The sequence below is a fragment of the Haliotis rubra genome, unplaced genomic scaffold (assembly GCF_003918875.1).
Source record: "Haliotis rubra isolate DU_JTF1 unplaced genomic scaffold, ASM391887v1 Scf620, whole genome shotgun sequence".
NCBI lineage: Eukaryota > Metazoa > Mollusca > Gastropoda > Lepetellida > Haliotidae > Haliotis > Haliotis rubra.
The window spans coordinates 134,791-157,250 of NW_025767325.1; the positions used below are offsets into that span (position 1 = coordinate 134,791).

The 22,460-nt window shown below is 38.1% G+C and overlaps 1 protein-coding gene across 1 annotated transcript in view; it reads right to left on the minus strand.

Annotated features, from left to right (window-relative positions):
- LOC124256235 (inactive phospholipase C-like protein 2) overlaps positions 1 to 22,460 on the minus strand; it is a 222,722-nt gene that overhangs the window by 24,925 nt on the left and 175,337 nt on the right. The window contains 2 exon segments of the mRNA XM_046690208.1: positions 14,058 to 14,178; positions 17,156 to 17,241. Of these exon segments, the coding sequence (XP_046546164.1) occupies positions 14,058 to 14,178; positions 17,156 to 17,241 (207 nt within the window).

Sequence of the window (22,460 nt, forward strand, 5' to 3'; positions counted from 1 at the left end):
GAATTCATTTATGCTCAGCAAATATCAATCAAAATGTTGCTGTGTAGATTGTGATACGTTCTTTATGTCCACGCTCCTGGAGAATGGCTTTCTTTTATTGTACAGACAGAAGGGGATGATAGAGCAAGGTCACTAATCTGGTTCCCCTCAGATTCAAAGCAAAGGAGAAACTCTAAGACTGCCTCCACAACCTCTTCATTACATCTTCCCAGTTTTCATTATTCAGGCTGACAAAATAAACCCATAGACTCTTCATCTTCCTTGATAATTAGACATCATATTTAAAGCTGACATTGGATGAAAAAAAATCAATCCAAGTTTTGCATTACCAGAAGAGATGATCAAAATGATGTGTTTTTCCTCTAAAGATTCAATTTAATAATAGAACCTTTTGGTTTACTTTTGTTTCATTATAACTCTTCTGTTACAGTAATTAGGTTACATAAATATCGATTCCAACATCACAAGGATGGTCACATTAGGGACAAGGTCGGTTCTATGAAATAATTGTTCTATATCTTGGGCTACAATAGTGACGAAGTAACTCATGTTTGTTGTTAGAGGTGCCTTCATGGCACCAGTTGGCAGATTTCAGGAATTGGGTTGGGGGTTCGTCCAACTTCCATGGCACAGACCATTGCTGAAAACATGAATCACTGGATTGCCTAGTCCAACAAGCTTGATTTTGTTACAGGCTGGCATCACAAAACAAACAAACAGATATGTTGATAGGTCTGGCATACCAGTTGATATTTGCACTAATCTAATCTATGGAGGTACAACAACAGTTATAAGGAGATGACATATCACCTCTATCCCGTGCAATTCACCAATTGAATTTGGCTGCTTATATTCAACAGGCACCAAACCACTAGACTGATCTGTATAGCAAGATTTAACACATATTTTCATATCCAACAACGGGAAAGCGTATAAACGTCAGTGTAACTTCTTTAATGTGAGGAAATTAAATGTTGTTCTCCTCACATTACAGAAGTTGACATCTATAAACTTTTCCCCTTTTGTGTATCACTTCTAAGTACCATTCAAAGACTTGACATATTCAATGGTTTAGGAGTTCTTCTCTGAAAACAGAAAAAATGTACAGGGGACTGATAGATGGCCAACACAATCCTCTTCAGATAATTGGTATGAGATGTCGCAATATTCAAGATAACATGGTCCAATTGTAGATAAAAACTTATGTTAAATAGGCCACACATATCAGTATTTGAGGTTTAGGTTTAGGTTTTTGTTTGTTGTTTTATGTTGCTATTCCAACTATAAGGCATCGGTCTGTAAATAATCGAGTCTGGACCAGACAATCAAGTTATCAACATCATGAACATGAATCTACTGAATTGTGATACGATGACATGTGTCAACCAAGTCAGTAAGTCTGACCACCCAATCCGCTTAGTTGCCTTTCATGACAAGCATGGTTTGCTGAAGATGATAGGGCTCTCACGAGTACTCAGGGCCGAGTCGGGTAAAGCGGGACTCGAGTCCAATTCAATGGACTCAAGGACTCGTAGGGGAGATAACTCTAAACGTCTCACGCAATCAAGATGGATGGTGAGAAGAAATCCAATGTCTGGACGCATCTTGATCTTGATTTAGTTGCCAAAAAACCCGAAATGCTGTCTTTCTGATGTTTCCCTTAGTTACGGAGGCAGTACGACAAGTTCCAATCGTAAGCATTTGTCCTGTAAGCACCCACAAATAAGCACTGTGGCCAGAAAACCAGCTCAGCAAGCAACGCTGGGGCAGTTTAGTAATTTTGTTAGCAAAAGTCGCAAGCCTGTTGACAGAAAATGGTATGAAGGTCTTACGCAAAAAACAACCCTTATGTGTGTTAAAGATATGTGACCAATAAGCCTTGTTAAAGGGAAGGGTTTCAGGGCTTTCTATGAAGCATTGAACCCAAATTACCAGGTCCCATGTGCCCCGACAATTCACAACTACCTCATGAAGTTGTATGAAGATTGCAAGAACATAATATCAGTACTCAAAACAGAACCTGCTGTTGCCCTAACTATGGACATGTGGACCAGCATAGCCCCTCACGGCTATATCACTGTCACTGCCCACTACCTATCAGATTGGAATTTAAAGTCATGCATCCTTGCAACACAGCATGTAGAAGAGAGGCACACCGGTGAAAATATTGCCGCAAATCTGAAATCAATTCAGGAGGAATTGAGTATCAAAACAGTGTCTAGCATTACAACTAACAATGCTTCAAATATGTCAGTCGCAGCAAAAACGACTGGCTATCCCCATATCCGCTGTTTTGCCCACACACTGCAACTTACTGTCAATGATGGGCTCAAGGTACCTGGCATTGAAAACATGCTAATGCATGCACGCAAACTTGTGGCATTTTTTGCAAAGTCGACAATGGCAACACAGTTTCTCAAATGTCATCAGAAAAAATATGAAAACCCCCAAACATGTCATCACCGATGTTGTGACAAGTTGGAATTTCTGTCTACTTTCTGCTTGACCGTCTGTCCCTCTTGCATGGTGACATTACTGCAAAACTTTGTGATCCCCTTGTCAAGAAACACAAACACCTAGACTTTAAGGACAAACACTGGACGTTAGTGGACCGGCTTGTTATAGCACTGAAACCTCTTGTTTCAGCAACAAAAGCTCTGTGTAGTGAGGAATTTCCAACAGCATCTGGCGTCTAATCTTTAGTCACTGCACTTGTTGACAATCACCTTGTAGTGAGAGATCTTGACTTCAACATCATTGGTGATATGAAGATGAGGATCTCCGCCAGTCTTTCCTCACGCCTCTTTCGGGACGGATTCCTACAATCCCCTACACTGACAGCGTCAGCAGTTGACCCATGCTACAAGAACCTGAAGTGTCTTAAGCCTGAACAGAGAACTGAAGTCCAGGATGCAGTTATTGACCTCATCACTCAGGCAGCAGATGACTTGCCGTGTACCGACACTGACCTACCTATGGCTGCAAGGTTGTGAAAGAAGAGCAATGATCTCCTTTCGAGCCAGCTCAGCCAAGTGTGAAGAAATTCAAATTCAGTGAATCAGAAGATGCGATGTCGTTCCTGCTCAGTGACGTCATCGAAATATCAGACGACATCAAGACAAACGAGACATCAGAACAGAATACACTGAGTTCCTGAACGCAAAAACATGAGTGAGAGAAAGGTCTACTTTGAAGTCTCTATCACTATCTTGGTGACGGGAGAATGAGAACTTGTTCCCACGTATAGCACCACTTGCCAAGAGGTATCTCTGTATGCCTAGAACCAGTGTTCCATCTGAACCCGCGTTCTCTGCTGCCGGACTCACCATTACTAAACAACGGGCTGCCATGAGTCCGGAGACTGCAGATGCAATCATATTCCTTCACAAGAATCTATGAGATACATTAAAAGAGGAAGAACCCCCTTCAGTCTCAAGCGTGAACCCTGTTATTAGAAAAAACTCCTGATGACACTAGAACAGAGATCCCCCTTGCCGCTCCTAGAGAGACCCCTCACCAAGCTCCTTTGCCTGCGTTACCCACTCTCCCCGACATTACAAACTGATGGACTGTATACATGTACAAGGACAGTGTTGGCAAAAGCCTTATAGTTAATGTTTCATTTTCAGTACCAGTTCATGTTTTAAATTTGTTTGGTTTATAGTAAATATGTTAGTCATATTGTTAGGCTATATATGAATGCATACAGGTTTGCATTCATATTTTAACTTCAAGAAAGTTGACGTGTTGTTTCGTGATAAAATTACGTCACTATTAAAGGTCACATAAACCCTAGGGGGTACAAATACATAAATCACTTACTGGCATCGTTATAAATGAAACCCCGTCATTAAAACTACTCATTTCGACCTTTAATTGACTTAAATCGACCTTTTTGACAACAGTGCACAATTCTCACCCGCGAACGAAATTTCAACCAATCAGAGCGGCGCGCCTCTGTGACGTCATATGAGGAATAGCTTTGAGGGCCGATGCAGAATTCATCTACATTTTAGGGGTTAAATTATCTTGTTTACAGGCTTGTATAAACCTGAAATCGTGACAATTGTTGTGGAAAATGAAAGCTATATGTTCTCACAATCTACTGTCATTTAATTTTGTCTCCTGCTTTGCCTAGTTTCCGAGTTACAACTTGTTTTCATAGAGGCGATTCTGTCAAAATCGATTGGTGTCGTTAGGCCCTATTTGTATAATGACTGATCCAAATTGATCCCATTTCTGTGTTTTTTTTTTTTACCTCGATATTTAATCATGTCATGTAAAAATCTGTTTGTATTCTCAAAACAGTGTCGGCCCATAAGTTTTCACATGCAATACAGCAATTAATACTCCCTTGTTGTAACCCGTGTTAGGCGGTATAAACCTACACATGTTATTTGTCATCATTCACTTGATGGTCAGTTAATGAATTTATAACAGGTATAATTAGTGGTAACACACTTAGATTACCGACAAAGGTTCCCATTTGGCATTTCTTGTGTCTGGAGTAAATATTAAACATTATAAACATCGATCAAAGGATTAACCGATAACACGCTGATTGATTAATTACTTTTATCTTACACAGCGGAATTGTCAAAGGTAGTGTTTATGTATGTAGATTTACTAATCTATACTGAATACACTCTGTCGTGTCGGTGTCTCATGTAAAACAACGTCCTTCTTTCAAAGGATTAACCGGCAATACATTGATTGATTGCCCATTATTGGCTAACTAAATTACTGTTTTTAAAGAAAGGCGGACATTATGCAATTAGTTGCCAGGTGTGCTATCTTGGGTGACCAATGAGACTATACACCAATACCTGAAAAGATTTATCACTTTTTCAGTATATTAAACTGTTAAAAGACACATCATTTGGAACAGTTTTGTGGATATTGATGGATACATTCCTCGAACAAGGTAATGGCCTGATATTGTTCCTATAACTTTAATCTGTTTTAATTTTAATATTTGCATTATGTTTTATTCATTTGTCGTAGCATTCAACAGAATCATTGTTTTAGCCGTGAAGTGTAATGAGACAGACAACATGCACTAGGGTGTGTGTGCGAATTATGATTCACATTGGCAAACTATAAAATGTCTAGATATTACAGTTCTGTTATAAATTCACTATAAGTATCAGCAGATCGTCTGCTTTTTATTTAGTTTCAAAATGCATACAAGTATGATAATAAACTAATTAGGATTATAAGACCAAATATAAAGACGCACATTGACTAGTATCTACATACTGGTGAGTGGACATTAACCATGGGAATGTAGCAAGAAATTTATCGGCGCAGTATTGTGACTTCGACCCCCACCTGCGGCTTCCGTGGAAGAAATCGTTATGTTGTAAGTTGTGTCATGCAAAATCCGTTTGGTTATGATTCCAATACATATTTAACTACTTAGTAGAAAGTAGTCTTGATTTTCTAACTTGATGAAAACAAACTATAATCTCATTAATTCTAACAGACTTTACTATTTTCAAAAATGGCGGCGCCCTATCGGGAACATCCGCCAGTCTGAGGATAAATGGTATTTAGGTTTGTTTTCACCGAGTTACAAAATCAAAACTACTTTTCTACTGGTAGTAAAATATGTATTTTATTGATGGCCAATAGGATTTTGCATGACATAGCGTATAACATAACAATTTCTCTCGTGGCAGCGAGGTGGGTGTCAATATAATACTACTTACAATATTATTGTTACCGACCACAACCTCACTTCCGAGGAAGAAATCGTTATGTTACAAGTTGTGTCATAGAAAATCTTTATGGTCATCAATCATATAGATATTTTACTACAACTAGTAAGTAGTTTTGATTCTTTAACTTCCGTGAAGCGATCTGAACACAAGTAAGATATCGTTTCAGGCTTCCACAACGCCGCTTCGCAGCACTCACAAACATAACCCATTTAGCACGAACTGCGGGGTCCTGTGGAAATCTGTGCATGGGGACACCATCGCCCGACCCTAGGAGCAATTGACGACAAAGCAGCGATTCGGCATGTCGTCGTTGATGTCGAAATCATCAAAATGATGGCGTGCTACACATTTTCTATACAACTAACTGAAAATCGTTCCTCATATGGCGTCACTGCAGTGCTCTGGCGACAGAGTTACGTAACCTGTCTGTGGTTTCGGTTGGCGGCGAGAGGGAAGCAGGCGACTTTTGGCCACTTTTAATCGCCGGTATTAATTAACCCTTTAACGGCAATTTTAAAGCAAAAATGAAAGAAATGGTAGCATGATATCTGTCGTGTTTCAGTAATATACTATGTTCATTAAAACCTGGCCTTGTGTTCTTGACTTAATTTCATTAAACAAACAATTTGATACAATTAGTCTTCACTCTTGTTGTTCAACTTGTTTTGTACATAGATATTCATTTGTTCTTATCCAGCGTATTTCAGTGTTACATATTCAACAATCAACACATCAAACCCATTGAAAATAACATTCACACTTGGAGACCTAAATCCTGATATAGTTAAAGTTTTAATCACAATAAATACCATTGACGTGATCTCCGTTCAGGAGAGTTTCGGAAGAAGAAATTCAGTGTAGTGTTACTCCATAAATGCTTAGTGTTTAGTTTGAAACCAAAACGTTTTCACTATAAGAAGTCTCAAATAAACACCAATCCTGCTTTACATATTCTTTAAGTTCCTTAGTCGATCCATCTTTACAAGGTATTCAATTCCAGCACCAATCAATGAATGCTTTGTCTAAATATCTTCCAGCTTTGCGCACACATGTTGTCACGTGTATGCTTGAATGTTGGCTTTCGATAAGCATCCAAACTGTCGGGTACTCTGGTCGAGTTGTGCCTGACCCCTCGAGTACTCGAGTCTCAAATTTTGGACTCGCGAGAGCCCTAGCTGAAGATCAATTCTAACCTGCATCTTCATGGGTCTCAGTAATTAAGGATGACTATGACAACACAAGTTTAAACTGATATGTGTGAAGTCGATAATTATATGCAGTTCTTCACTCGTATGCCTCCTGCTGGTTCTGCTATTTACAGATTGTCCTACAAAGACTGAAGAATACTTCTAATATATGAAAGGCTATACAGATTATAGAAGGGCATGCTGCACTCTTCTCCCAGCTCCCCACAAAGGTTAAGAAATACTACAGACACTGGCCCCATCAGGTCAGCCAGTTCCGAAAAGGCCACACCTCTTCACAAGCCATCAGCAACACTCATTACTCCACACACATTTTATGCTGCACATGTTGTGCACATCAACCTGAAACCTGTTACTGCTGCATCATTTCACCGATCTTATTGACCCTGTTAAATTATCGTCCTTAAAAGCCAAAGGTGCTGATAGGATGATTAATAGGGAATTATTTGGACCCAAAAGCAATCTAGGTGCCTGATCCAATCCTTCAGAATACCATGTGGTCATATAAAAAGACAAGAATGTATTTTGACTGGCGGTGAGCCTGACAGACTACATAATAGAGAAGTCTGGGAGCTGATCTTCAGGCAGCCTGTATGACGCCTCCAATATCAAATAGCAATACAGATTATAATTACTGACCGGGAATAATTAGACGTAACATCTAATCACTGTTAACTGTTATTGAGTAGGTTGATAAGACAGCAACTTGTAGGTTTCTACCTTCTTTTACTTGAAAATATTTTTAATCCTTAAGAAATGAACAAAGCATTTCAGGAATATGGAGAATTTTATGCATTATCTGAATACATTCAACTGCTGACTTTTTAAAACTCTTAGTATTTCATGATCAGGAAATGTTTTCTTTTTCTCAACTTAATGAATTTTTCATCAACATATTTGGTTTTACCAACCAATGACACTCAATCCTGCTGTCTATGTTATCGTTTCTCATTCTGTTGGCAAGGATCAATATATTTCATGGTCATCCATAGTGGCTTTCCAGCCATGCTGGCTCAGATTAATCAAGTATTATTTGGATAAACCTGAACACTACACTGGGATAAGTCATTATGAATACTCTATTGGGATAAGACTGAACACTGTATCAGGATAAATCTGAAAACTACATTGGGATATGTAGGAACACTCTATTCTGATAAGTTTGAATACTGGGTAAGTCTGAACACTATTGGGATACATCTGAACACTACATCTGGATAAGTCAAAACACTACTGGGATAAGTCTGCACATGCTGTTGGGAAAACTCTGAACACAATGGAATAAGTTTGAATACTCTGTTGGGAGACGACTGAACACTCTATTCTGATACATCTGAACACTCTATTCTGATACATCTGAACACTTTATTAGGATAAGTCTGAACTCTATTAGGATAAGACTGCACATTATGTTGGGATAAATCTGAACACTCTCTAAGGAAAAGTCTGACCACTACATCTGGATAAGGCTGAAGGCAGTGTTCACGAATGGTGTTTCAAAGTAACAGGACTTTCGGTCCTGTAAGTTTCAGATGTCTGTCTGACCCATTGAAAATTCACAGGACCCATAGAACAAAATTAAACACACATTTAAGATTTAATATTTCTTATATTGGCATTGAAATTATTAACAAACATAAGATTCATAAACAGCAAACAAGTGTCACATGTCACATATAACAACTTCAGTCAAAGTCATTGTGGAATATACAGTCAGAAACTGGGGCCGGCAGGTTGAAGAGTTCTATCGGACCGTTGGCGAATCTGCCGGATTTGTCAGAGGGTCAGACGCTATTCGTGAACACTGTGAAGGTGCTCCAACAATATCGTGGTGAGTTTGTATGCCAACAGTGCTGGAAAACTTTTGTCAAGATTTTTGGTGTGCATATCAACCACAACACAATTTTAAAAATTCAGAAGAAACATATCCTCTCACACTTTGAAAGCTGGCGAGGACAGTAATATCTAGCTAAGAAAGATGTGTGGCTTCAAAAAGGGACAGATTCAGTCTGAGATGAAAAGCCTCCATCTCTAATATTGTAAACTGCAGGACTATGATGTCCTCTACAATCAATCAGACTGCATGTGCACAACAAGCTTCCTCAAATATGCAGCCTTCATTTATTCAGTAAAAAATACTACTTCAAACCCCAGTCAGAACTTAATATCACAGGGGAAAAGGTAGCCTGGACATTAGACTAACAGCTAGTCTAGTAAAAAGTTTTTTAATTAAACTGAAATACAATAAAAAGGAGCCCAGAGACTTTCTTCATTTTCAGAAACTGTGGTAATATAGACTTGCCACACATTCTACACTTGCATGGGCTACATTTGGTATATTTGTTTCAGGGTCTGTAAAACCGACTAGACTTGCCACACATTCTACACTTGCATGGGTTACATTGGGTATATTTGTTTCAGGGTCTGTATAACCGACTAGACTTGCCACACATTCTACACTTGCATGGGCTACATTGGGTATATTTGTTTCAGGGTCTGTAAAACCTACTAGACTTGCCACACATTCTACACTTGCATGGGTTACATTGGGTATATTTGTTTCAGGGTCTGTATAACCGACTAGACTTGCTACACCTTCTAGACTTGCATGAGGTATATTTGTTTCAGCATCTGTATAACCTTCTAGACTTGCATGAGGTATATTTGTTTCAGCGTCTGTATAACCGACTAGACTTGCTACACCTTCTAGACTTGCATGAGGTATATTTGTTTCAGCGTCTGTATCAGCGTCTGTATAACCGACTAGACTTGCTACACCTTCTAGACTTGCATGAGGTATATTTGTTTCAGCATATGTATAACCGACTAGACTTGCTACAACTTCTAGACTAGCATGAGGTATATTTGTTTCAGCATCTGTATATAACCTACAACTTCTAGACTTGCATGAGGTATATTTGTTTATAAGCTAGTCTGTATAACCTAGACTTGCATAGATTTGTTTACATCCTTCTAGACTTTGCATGAGGTATATTTGTTTCAGCATATGTATAACTGACATGAGGTATATTTGTTCTGTGGTCTGTATAACCCACTTGCTACAACTTCTAGACTAGCATGAGGTATATTTGTTTCAGCATCTGTATAACCTTCTAGACTTGCATGAGGTATATTTGTTTCAGCGTCTGTATAACCGACTAGACTTGCTACACCTTCTAGACTTGCATGAGGTATATTTGTTTCAGGATCTGTATGACTGATTAGACTTGCTACACCTTCTAGACTTGCATGAGGTATATTTGTTTCAGGGTCTGTATAACCGATTAGACTTGCTACACCTTCTAGACTTGCATGAGGTATATTTGTTTCAGCATCTGTATAACCTTCTAGACTTGCATGAGGTATATTTGTTTCAGCGTCTGTATAACCGACTAGACTTGCTACACCTTCTAGACTTGCATGAGGTATATTTGTTTCAGCATCTGTATAACCGACTAGACTTGCTACACCTTCTAGACTTGCATGAGGTATATTTGTTTCAGGGTCTGTATAACCGACTAGACTTGCTACACCTTCTAGACTAGCATGAAGTATATTTGTTTCAGCGTGTGTATTACAGATTACCTGGTCATCTAAGGCACTGCATTGTGCTGTGAAGAATTACATACTTTTGGTAGGCACTAACAATTGTGGGTTCGACTCCCATTTGCCTATTTGTACTTCATTGTCTGTCAGCACTATGCCAGTACTCAATGATCTTGACAAAGTGGTAAATGTGTTTTTCATCACACATTCTGACAGTGGTACAACTGGAATCTTTCTATTTAATTTCAGAGAAGATTCATAATGACACTACTAACACTAATACTTATCTTTAATCCTATTACCGAGCACACATAATTTCCTGTTCAGAGTGAGTGATGGAGTTCAGTTTTACCCCACCTTTAGCAATATTCCAACAATATTGTGACGGGGGACACTAGAAATGGTCTGCCATATACTACCAGGGTCTTTGGTGTGCACGAGCGAAAGCTTTAACCACTAGGCTACCCACCACCCCTCCCTATTCAGATGTTTTAATGAAGCCATGTTCTTGCAAAGGAAAGAGTTCTGAGACATATTAATCCCTTTCACTCTTCAACAAAAAGCCATCTGCTTCACAAACGTAATTTTAAAATATTTAAGAAAAAGTACACTTAATCATTCTCAGAGTCCCAACAAAGTTTGAATGATTAAAGCTTTTTTTCATTTCAATAACTCTGGAATTTGTTCAATTTCTTTTTTTCTAGCATTCTTTTTATATAAAAGACCAGCATCTGAAAATACCAGCCACATGAGCCTGCACTATCGAACAAAAACTGGGCAGTCTGCTCCAATCCTGCCAAAAGAGGTAGAAATTGCATTTAGGAGTAGGGAACCTTCAACAAAATCTGAATGGAATTGATTAGCAGGAGAGAGGCATCAAACCAAAATGGCAGCTAATGACATAGCACCAATGTCACATCAAAAGGACTAATTTGCTCATTTTGGTGTGAAAAATAGGAAAATTGACATTGCTCCCTACCAGAACAAGCCTTGTGGGGATGTAACACTATCTGACCATTGGCAAATTCTTCAGATCAGCTGGGTGTTCTAAGTCGCGCAGGACTCTCATGGAGTGTAAATTTCGGAGATCAATAGTGATTGGAAATATTCAATATTGGATGTTTTTATCCCGAAAATTCAAATTAATATTGCGAAATCTTACTTCTGATTGGTGAAAGACAACGATGAGAAACACGACAGTACAAGCATGAAAACCTTCAGTATACAGAGCTTTATTAGATAGCTCTTGGTTATTTGTTATTTTACCCAAGGGTTTTCTTTTGATAGCCATAAGTATTGTGAGTGAGTAAGTTTTAGTTTTATGCTGCTTTTAGCAATATTCCAGCAATATCACAGTGGGGGACACCAGAAATGGGCTTCACACATAGTACTTTAAGTATTTTGACTTGAAATCCTGTTTTGTAGAAATTCCAGTAAATCATTGACCTTTTTAGAAAAGCCAAATATTTTAAAACCCAACATTATTAGAAAGATGTTGTTTTCAGACACACCAGTCAGTGACTGTTTAAAATACACAAACTATAGTCTGTTTGCAGTGAAAACATACTGATGAATTTCACTTTAAATCAAATAAAATGAAAGTATGATTGCGAATAATCATAATTTTACCTTGCCAATTAAACATTTAAATCTCAGCATTTTATTCAACTCAGGATAAAAGTTGTTTAATAAACGATCATAGTTTCAAATCACTATTATTGGTTTGTACTACAAAGGAGTATGCACATTAAATGAAACACCGAAAACAAGTAGGGTTGGTTGAAGTTAACGCTCATCACGAACCGCACATGCATTTGTTTCCACTGTTCCAACTACTGCGCTTACCCCCTTGTAATACAAATCAATAACAGCGATTTGAATCTATGATCGTTTGTGAAACAACTTTTATCCTAAGTTGAATAAAATTCTGAAATATAAATGTTCAGCTGGCAAGGTAAAATTATGAGGATTCGCAATCTAAATTTCCATTTATTTCATTTATTTTTTCGTTTAAAGTGAAATTCATCCATACATTTTCAATGCAAACAGACTATAGACACAATGTACTTTTCAATGGGAACCTACAGGTATTCAGTTAAGTCACATGTTTATCTAATGTAACTGATGTTACATGAATTTTGCAGTCATGACATCTAACACTTGTAATGAATGCACAGTTCTTTCTTTTCCCCAACTGTGAATTGTTTTCATAAATCCAACAACCCAAAGACTATTGATATTATGGATACATTTTCCACATAGCTCTGTCAGACTTTCCAGAACATCATGGAAAGATCAATGGTCAAGGTCACAAGACAGAAAAAGTGTTTAGGTCACAAGAACAGAAAAAGTGTTTATGGTTACAAATTCCTGAAATGCACTGATGCATTTGTCATTAAATTTGCTATATACTTTCTCTAGATAGATAGTCTAAAGTTATGGTCATTATTCAGCTCTTTGGAAAACATTGTCATGACCGTGTCTGTTTCAGAGGATTGCTTTCCTCTACAGTCATGGAACTTCATATAAACAGATCCTTTAGGTCAATCACATTTAAGTAAAATGTCAAGGTAACCTTTAACATATTTGTGCAATGTAGATGTCGATATATTTTTTTAATATGATGCAATATTATTGATATCAGATGACTTATTTCACTAATGAACTCTTTTATCACATACTAAGACCAAGTCAAAGCCCAAGGTTATGAGAATAACTGATCTACTGTACTCCCAAAATATCCCTAAAACAGAGGTTTTTTTATTTTTGTTGATTAGTGTGCAATGTTATCTGAGTATCCTAATGGTAATGGTAATATAACACTATCAATGTGAACTTGAAACGTTTGTCTATTTGATTGTTAATCAATGCCGCACTTACTAGTATTCTAGCTATACTCCAGTGACGGTTTGTAAATAATCAGTTCTGGACCAGACAATCCAGTCATTGACATCACAAGCATTTTTCATAGTTGATATGATAACAAGCATAAATCAAGTCTACATGCCAAGTCAACCAATCACATTAGTCACCTTTCAAAACTGGGTGGCTGAAGAAGAACGATAACTTAGATCTTCATGGGTAGAACTTAAATGAATGACTAATGAACATAAAAAGATTAAAACAAGTGTGACATTGCATAATGAACCAAAATATTGAGCCTTAAGAAGTCCTGGAGGCTGAAAGCTTGTGATTCTGTTTATTTATATATTGAAGATACATGAAGAAAGCTGGAGAGCTTAGTTCCAGATTATATTAAAGAGATACTGATTCTGAGGTAACAGATTAGCACAAATTTCAAAACACAGGTTTATACCTAAGTGAATGACACAGACCAACAAAACTGATATAAAGTTTTCAGTATTAAGGAAAAGGCTCAGGATAATTTTCTTCATACACAAAGAAGCATTGTGGAAAAGAAACAGGTGCTCTTTCTGTTAATACAGAATAAGAAGTGCTATAGCAATCAGGATCTGGTTCCATGAACATATCATATTTTGGTCCATCATGTCTTGAGTGTTGTCATAAGGTTTCTCAAGTCACTGAGTTCGTGCAGTGTAATGGGCATTAACATAGTACTCACTCAGACTTTACAAATGCGTAGTCTCGTATTGCCTCGATGACGGCCTTGAAGGAAATCTTGGAAGTGAGAGTATGTCCATGGTAGATGACAGGCTCATCATTTGGACCATCCCAGCAGTCAACTGGAAACATCAATACAGTAAGTGAGTGAGTGAGTGAGTTTAATTTTACACCACTTTTAGCAATATCCCAGCAATGTCACATTGGGGACAACAGAAATGGGTTTCACAGATTGTACCAATGAGTTGAATAGAACCCGGGTCTTCGGCGTGATGAGCAAATGCTTAACCACTAGGCTACCCCACTGCCCCACATCAATACAGGTATAGAGGTTGTAGGAATTGTTGGTTACACAAAGTGGTCATTGTGGTAAGAAGATCATTGCTTTACATTGGCTTAGTATTGTTGTAGCACTAGGACCACTTTGTGGAACACACACTCATGCATGTGCACACACATACACACAGACAGAAATGTTTGTCTAGTTCGTACTTGACAGTTGACTGTAAACAAATCTAGTAACACCAACCATCTTCATTATAGTACAAGCTTTGCATGGATTTAAACACACTGGAAACTGTAGACATGGAATCTATGTCACATGAATACATTCAAAGACAATTTACAATATGATTACAATCTGGTGTGATCTAATAAAAACAACCTTATGTTCATGTCATTTGACAACTCTCCCAGGATCAAAGCTGAAATAGGTTACTGACTCAAATCAACTGTTTTTCATCCATTTGATTTTTCCCTTTTTGAAAAAGAAATACAATGAAAAAAGCACTTAAAGAATAATATCAAAATCTAATTTGGGAATGTTTTACATGCAAACAACCTTTACATAAAAGGCAATGTTTCCAGTCCAGACAATCTTCTCAAATAATCGTTAACTCATACTGATTGTTAAAATAAACATAATATTATCCTGCGCAATGGTAAGAAGGTAAAAATTGATTTTTTCTAAACCCAATAAATGGTCATTGCTCTACATCTTCACACTACACCTCTCTAATTTAATCCATCCCTGACACAACACCCTCCCTCGCCAAGACATATGAAATTTCTCAAGTCTGGCCTAAGTAAACATCACTAGACAATGACACAAAGACCAGAATTGTAGTTAGCTCAATACCAGAGGTACACGCATGGGAACTTCCGTGTTAAGAATTGCAGTATTCAGACGGCTGATATTTACACCCCTTGAATTTAATCTGAACTGTGATTCCTCAGCATTGTACAAAGCAGTACATTTTCCTCTCTTGTTCTGTAAATAGAGGCTGTGTCTCTCACTGATATCTGTGGCTATCTTGTCACTACCTTGTAGACGAAGCTTCTACACACAGTAGCAGCTTGAGAAAAGTCATTCACCCCTTGTCTATGTCCTTTTTGTTGCTGAACTAAGCAAGATCCTCAACATTAACCCCACAGGGCTTGAAGAATACACTAGGAGATGAATATGACATGTATTACAAATATATGTACATGAAAACAAATATCTATAAGGCAATATAATATCCATACAGCAGTAATCGTTATTTATCATATTCAGTGAAACTATAAGAGAATATATTATTCTCACGACCTGACCCTTGAAAGAACTTCTTATGACCAGCATAATAACTGGCTGCAGATCACTTTAAACATGAAATCCTCACAGAATACCTGATAATAAATTCATGTCACGAAGTACTTACCCTGCATATTGTAGGTCAAACATTAATAGGACCCCAACCCACAAATCACTAAGCAATATATCTCCTGGGAATAATCCTTGGGCAATGAACACCCATCCGTACAAAACCTGTCTTATGAAAACAAAATTTCCCTGCAAAAATACCGAATCAGCTCAGTCATAACATGTTTGTATCAATACAAATAAGCTGCTACTGCACAAAAATCACGTCACAAATCTGACTTGTTCAATCAAATGATCAGCTTGTAGAAGTTGAGGTGTTGTTTTACACTATAACTGCAGTCAGCAAACTTCAAGCACTATCAAGACATCCTGTCAGAACAGAAGTCAGTCATTGACAGCATAAAGGGTGGTCCATGATGTGTGACTCAATGGCGCCCTTGAGACACGGGTGGTCCAATCGTGCAAGGCACAGATTTGCTGTTCACAGTTGCGTCTGTTAAGACATGTGAAAAAATGATCATACTTTCCAATTGCTATTCACATTGATTTCCTTTTCAGTGTTGTCCACAGCTTTCACCAAAGAGATAAGCGTATCTATAAGACCCGCATTACCGTGGGCTTTCCTCCCACATTCACCCCACATGCCATGATATAACCGAAATACTGTGGCGGTAATCACACCTCACATATAGTGATATTACAAACCAAGCATGCTGGGAGCTATTCTACACGAAAACCTCCTGGACTGTAATGCATTTTGTAGCGGGGATTCATGCAGACACCTGCTACTTTTACTGCAATCATCCTCGTCACTAATAAATACATGTTTCACGTACTGAGACGGACGGAATGAACCTGATATTGTAATGAATAACAGACATGGTAATGATTCAATACTTTTATTGTGGCCGGAGTGATCAAGAGAGTGAAGACATATAGTGATATGCAAGCTATAATGTGCCAATCTGTAAATAATTAAGCCTGGACTGGGAGCGTGAGCATTTCTCAACAAAAACTGGGGTCAGTGTTATACAGCCATAAGGCCTCATCCTTTAAAGTGATTGTAGTGATACAATTATGGTAAACCTCTAATAAAGTAAGGACATTATGATCATCTTAGTGCTAAGATAGGTTTTTGGTACAGGGCCCAGAGGTCACCTGACTCTCATGTTTCAGTTTCTTCAAGGGGCGGTCGGGTAGCCTAGTGGTTGAAGCGTTGACTCATCACGCCAAAGACTCTGGTTCGAATCCCCATATGGACACAATGCGTGAAACTCATTTCTAGTGTTCCCCGCCCTGATATTGCTGGAATATTGCTGAAAGCGGCGTAAAACTAAATTCACTCACTCAGTTTCTACAAGCATTGCTACTTACTGTCTCAGAATCACTCTGGAGTCTGGAAAGAGGAAATCTGCATTTCACCCTTCTTTTTCTATCTATCTTGTTAATGTACTTACGTTCAATACACCGACAGCCTTTCTCCAAAGCTCGGATATATCCCTCCACACTTGAGGGTCCCTTCAGCTGATCTTCTAATAGATACCTGCAACAACAGATAGCAAAGCATCAGTATCAAGCTACTAATTCATTATCCTTTCCACTTTGCTTTCGTCCTGATAAAAAAGTTCTAATTCAACAGTGGCCATCTGCACTTTCTACATGTCTGGTTTGCTGCAGGTCCTCTTCAAGCTGAAAAAATCTGCCACAAATAGGCAACTGAAATAAAGGAGATTGAACCACAGCTCTTACTTCGATCGTTTTTGAGAAGTATTTGGAATCTAACACTACATGTCTGAAGTGTCCATAATCTATAAGAGGTAAGCAAATCATTAGCTGTCTGGCAGACAGAGTCAATAAGGACCTAACTTTCAACCAAAATTACAACTGCCTTTTCGCTAAGCTTTCTTAGCTAAGACAAATCTTAGCAACTTCCAACCAAAATTTCAAATGCCTATTCACTATGTGGAATTAGCTTTTGACAAAATCACAAATGCCTATTCACTAAGCAGTCCTGAGACAAATCTTAGCAACGTTTGAATAAAAATTATACTGCCTTGAACCTATCATAACATTATCTTACTTACAACATGAAGGTTAGATAAGACACCAAGTGTGATAGAATACACACAGCTAAAATTATAGCAGCTACAACATTACAACAACTTAGCTTTTAGACAGCTTTGTGAATACGTGACCACAGAACACTGCTCAATGGACTAAAAGGTTATCTCAAATGCCTGGATACATTTTAAGGTCTTAGTATTGATGGCTACTGAAAAGCAAGCTATTGCATAATTCAACATAGCCTATTAGCAGCCAAATAAATAGTTTGTTTACCCAGTACCCCAAAGTTTGTTTGCACGTTTTGTTTGTTATTTAAGGCTTCACTCAGCAATATTTTAGCTTAAAAATGGCTGCCTGAAAAATAATCATAGTCTTGACCAATCAAGTGATTTACATCATGAACATCGATCTCATGCAAAAGAATACCCAGTCTTGAGTATTTCAGAAACAGATTCCATTTGGTGGAAAGGGGAAAATGGCTGTGAAAGCTTTATGAATGAAATAGTAATGGTACATATTCCCCAAAACATTTACACTTGATCAAAACTAGCCATATGAGGATTCTTCACATAGACTACCAATACAAAGCAAAATTAGATTTAGTTTGTTGATTTCAGTGTTTCTGGCACTTGACCATGGCCTAACAATGGACAGTGCTATAAAGTTCAGCTGTTTGTACAACTCATGCTTTTTCTTAAAAAAGAAGAAGAAAGAACCCGCTTGTCTGAATTATGGCAAATATAACTCTATTTGGGATATCTGTACCCAACAGGGATCAAGAGGTCCCTTTTACAACCAAGTTACCCTTTATTATGGCAACTACTCAGAAGTAACAATAATTGACTTCACAAAACTTTGATAAATTTCTTAATTACAATTACGTAAGTAAATTCAATGGATGCCTGACGCATTCCTGCCTATCAAATGATTTCTTACTGTCTCAAGCAAATTTGTACATGACTGAAAATGGTGGCTATATTGTGGCCGGTTGTAGTTTGTGAACTTGTTATTGTCCTTCACTTGGACAATTCTGTACAATGTGCACAAAGTATTTCAGCCTAATGGTCGCTAAACAGAAAGTCGTTTCTTCAACAAACTGCAATGACACAGTTGGTGATTTGTCATCAAATGTCATGGCTAAATGCCTGCAAGATTTACATCTTCCAGAAATTTTACATCTGTGCTTTTGTGTAGTTCATAGGTCAGGACATGTTTTGAACCCTTCCATACAAGTAATTCAGCCAAGCCACACACAAGCATCAAAACAACTCCAGATGATTAGTGGGCAAAAAACTATAAGATCTCCAACATGTTATAATTAAATAGAGTGTCAATCCTGTAATTTAATAAAGTCTCTTATTAATCCATACAACTTCCTACAGAGCAGGAGAGTTGGTTTTTCATGGCTTTGAACAGTTTTTCACTTATATCACAGCAGGGCATCTTGTGTGGGAGTTGAGTGACATTTACCACTTGGGTGAAACAGATGTCATGCCAACAGATAAAGGATGATTATCAGATGACAACTTAGCTTGCAACAAATTGCAGCACCATAGATGACTCACAGTTGAAGACAGATGCATGTGTCACGCTGCTCAAAAATAGTAAACTTCCTACATTTTAAGTGAGTAAATGTTTCCTCTCTTAAAACAAAACTTTCACAAACGACATTACATCAAACAAAACACAAAACAGTGAGGGAGGGAGTGTAATGACACTGTAGTGAACTGAGGATGATGGTTCATGGGATTGGCAACAGCACTGATGATGGTGATGGTGTGCCCAATATGCTTATTTGGTATAGAAAAACAAAGAAATCTTGCACTTTTATTCATTGGAAATACAGATATGCTTTCTATACTTCACATAAAGAACGCCTAAACAAGTTGCTGAAGAAGACATTGATGTTATCTTCAGAAATGCGTCAGTTTTCAATGTTGTTATCAAACTGGTAGAACAGTTTCCTGTGACAAATGCTTCATTACTTGAAATTGTGCTTCAATGAATTAGGAATGAGATTGGTAGATTTGTTACCAGTGTTTGCGCAATGCCCAAGGCAATTGCACAAATCAATTCCATTTTTTCATGGTCCATTACCTCCAGTCGATACATGCAGAGAGAGGCTCAGAGAGTCTTCTTCAACGGAACTCGAAGAAGCAGAAAGGGAAAAGAATATCTAAATGCCATTAAAAAATCGTTACTGACAGGTACTTAGTTTTCAAGCATAGCAAATTACACACACAAAGTTAAATCTTTTCCTATTTTACAAATGTAAGCTTAAAAGGTTCTATTTCTTCTGACACATGCATCTTTGCAGTGTCCAATATCTCTGAAGCTTGCATCAGATCAGCAGCTGCAGAATGACTGGGGTCACAACATGTCAACTTTCATTATTTTCTTTTGTGAGGCATCAGGTATGAGAGAATGTTGTTTATAGAAACAATGTCCTTAAGTTGCATTTGAAAAACTGCATCAATAAAATCTGACGTGGCAAGGCAAGGCAAGTGCTTGATAAGGCAAGGCAAGGGACATACAATCTTTTCCCCCATCAAATAATGTAGGCTGATCTGTGCAAGAGACAACATAGGTTTAACCTATTAACATCCATGGAACTGACTGACTGAGTTTGGTTTTACGCCGCTTTGAGCAATATTCCAGCAACATCACGGCAGGGGACAGCAGAAATGGGCTTCACACATTGTACCCATGTAGGGATTAGAACCGGGTCTTCAGCGTGACGAGCCAACGCTTTAACCATTAGGCTACCCCACCGCCCCCCATGGAACTGAATCAAACTTTGAAAAAACAATTATGTTCCTCTATCAAACCATGTATGCTGACTGTGCAATAGATAACATAGGTACAACCACATTACCATCAAAAGGACTGAGCTAAAGTTTGAACGGCTAAAGTACACTCCACCTCAAGTATAAAAGGGTTCTTGAAGGAAAATGCATCAACTATTGAGATAGCATCCTATGGGTGCAGCACATCATAATTCCTAACATGTATAGGATGGGAAGTCAATACCTGCAGCCCCTAGTGGAGGAGGAGCATGGATGTGTTACTACACTTCTTATACTTGTACAAAGACTGATGAAAGTTCTGTCAATACCCTTCTGGAAGGGAGTGGTATACATGTGATGAAAGGAAAGGTGTACCCTTGGGCATCACACCTTCCTTCCTCATTATAAGTGTTTCCCTCTTCAGATGCATTCACAGCTAAACAGGTAAATGTGCTGGATCACATATCCTGTTGTCCTATTAGGACAGCAGTGTGTGAATTGGGATGAGTGCCACTTTGAACAATATTTCAGTTTGACATGGTCTATTGTGGGAGGAAAGCCCAAAAGTATATATCAGGAGAGATGTGGTTAGGCTTAGCTTTCAAGAGTATTGCACTTGTACAACTTCATGCATGAATGTGTAGGTGTACGAGGCTAATTTACAATCCCGGTTTTATAATACTAATTGTTTGATCAGCATTCTAGAAGATGGCGAGTCAAGAAATGAAGCTTGAAGTTGTCATCCATAAAGTTGTAGTTTCATTTTATAGTACTAGGCCAATGGCATACCATGTCTTGTTTTAACGTGGATTCCCCTCACAGACATAACATACTGACATTAATCCTGGCAGACCTTGTTTTAGACCGAAAATGAAGAGTGCTAGGGGTACCAACATATTTAATGTCTCAAATGACACGTTTGGGAAAAGAACCCCCACCATCAGCTCTTCAGTCAGTGAACATTAGACCACTTGGGATTTGTTAATTTGTTGGCTGTTAAATGCCACACTGTGAGGGGACGAAATCATGAGCATTGATCAATGCAAATGGGATAAGATGCCATTTACCCAGCCAGTGAGCCTGACCAGTGGATCCCTTCAGTCACTTTTTATTGCCTTGGAGTTGGAGACACCAACAGGCACTAGCACAGCAAATACAAATCTGGGATCATAATCAGGGGAAAATGTGTCATACAGACTCATATCAAACAGATCCTGTAAGGCTCTGATGACAACAAACTATTTTCATAAATGACTGCACAACCTCACCATATGATGACAGACTGATCTATTCAATACTAAGCTTCGCTAAGCCTTGATAATTGAAGGAATTATGAAGGCTTCTTGATAAAGGGTGGTCAAGAGCACACAATATCACACCTTTATTCCTCCTAAGAGATAAATTAGATCAGATTTGACAAGCCTTTCATCTCCAAACACCGTTGACATTTTAAAATTGATTCTTCTTGACACAATGGTGTCCTTTCAGTCACCAGTCAATATCAAGCAGTCTGATTGAATTTACCCAACATAGAATATATAGAGGAGCCTGCTGATTCCATTATCCTGGGCAAACTTGGTCCTCACTAGACTCACCCTTGGAGCACAGCATCCTCCAGCACAAACACAATGTTCAAGAGGAGTGTAACATTGGACTATTTCGGTACACTAATTATTTTACAACAGTTTATCGCTAGCTCTGTTTTCTTGCTTTTCTTATCCTTTCAAAGATTTCAAAACTTTACAGCAGGAAAACATGATCATGGAATATTGTCTTGTTTTAAATGGGTATTTTTCATTTGGTTTCCAGGTTTAGTCACTTACTGAAGGATGTTTACAGTGATGTTTATGCTGAGTTGACTGTGTCCCAGACATGACAATGGGGTCCCAGACATGACAACAGGGATCCAGGA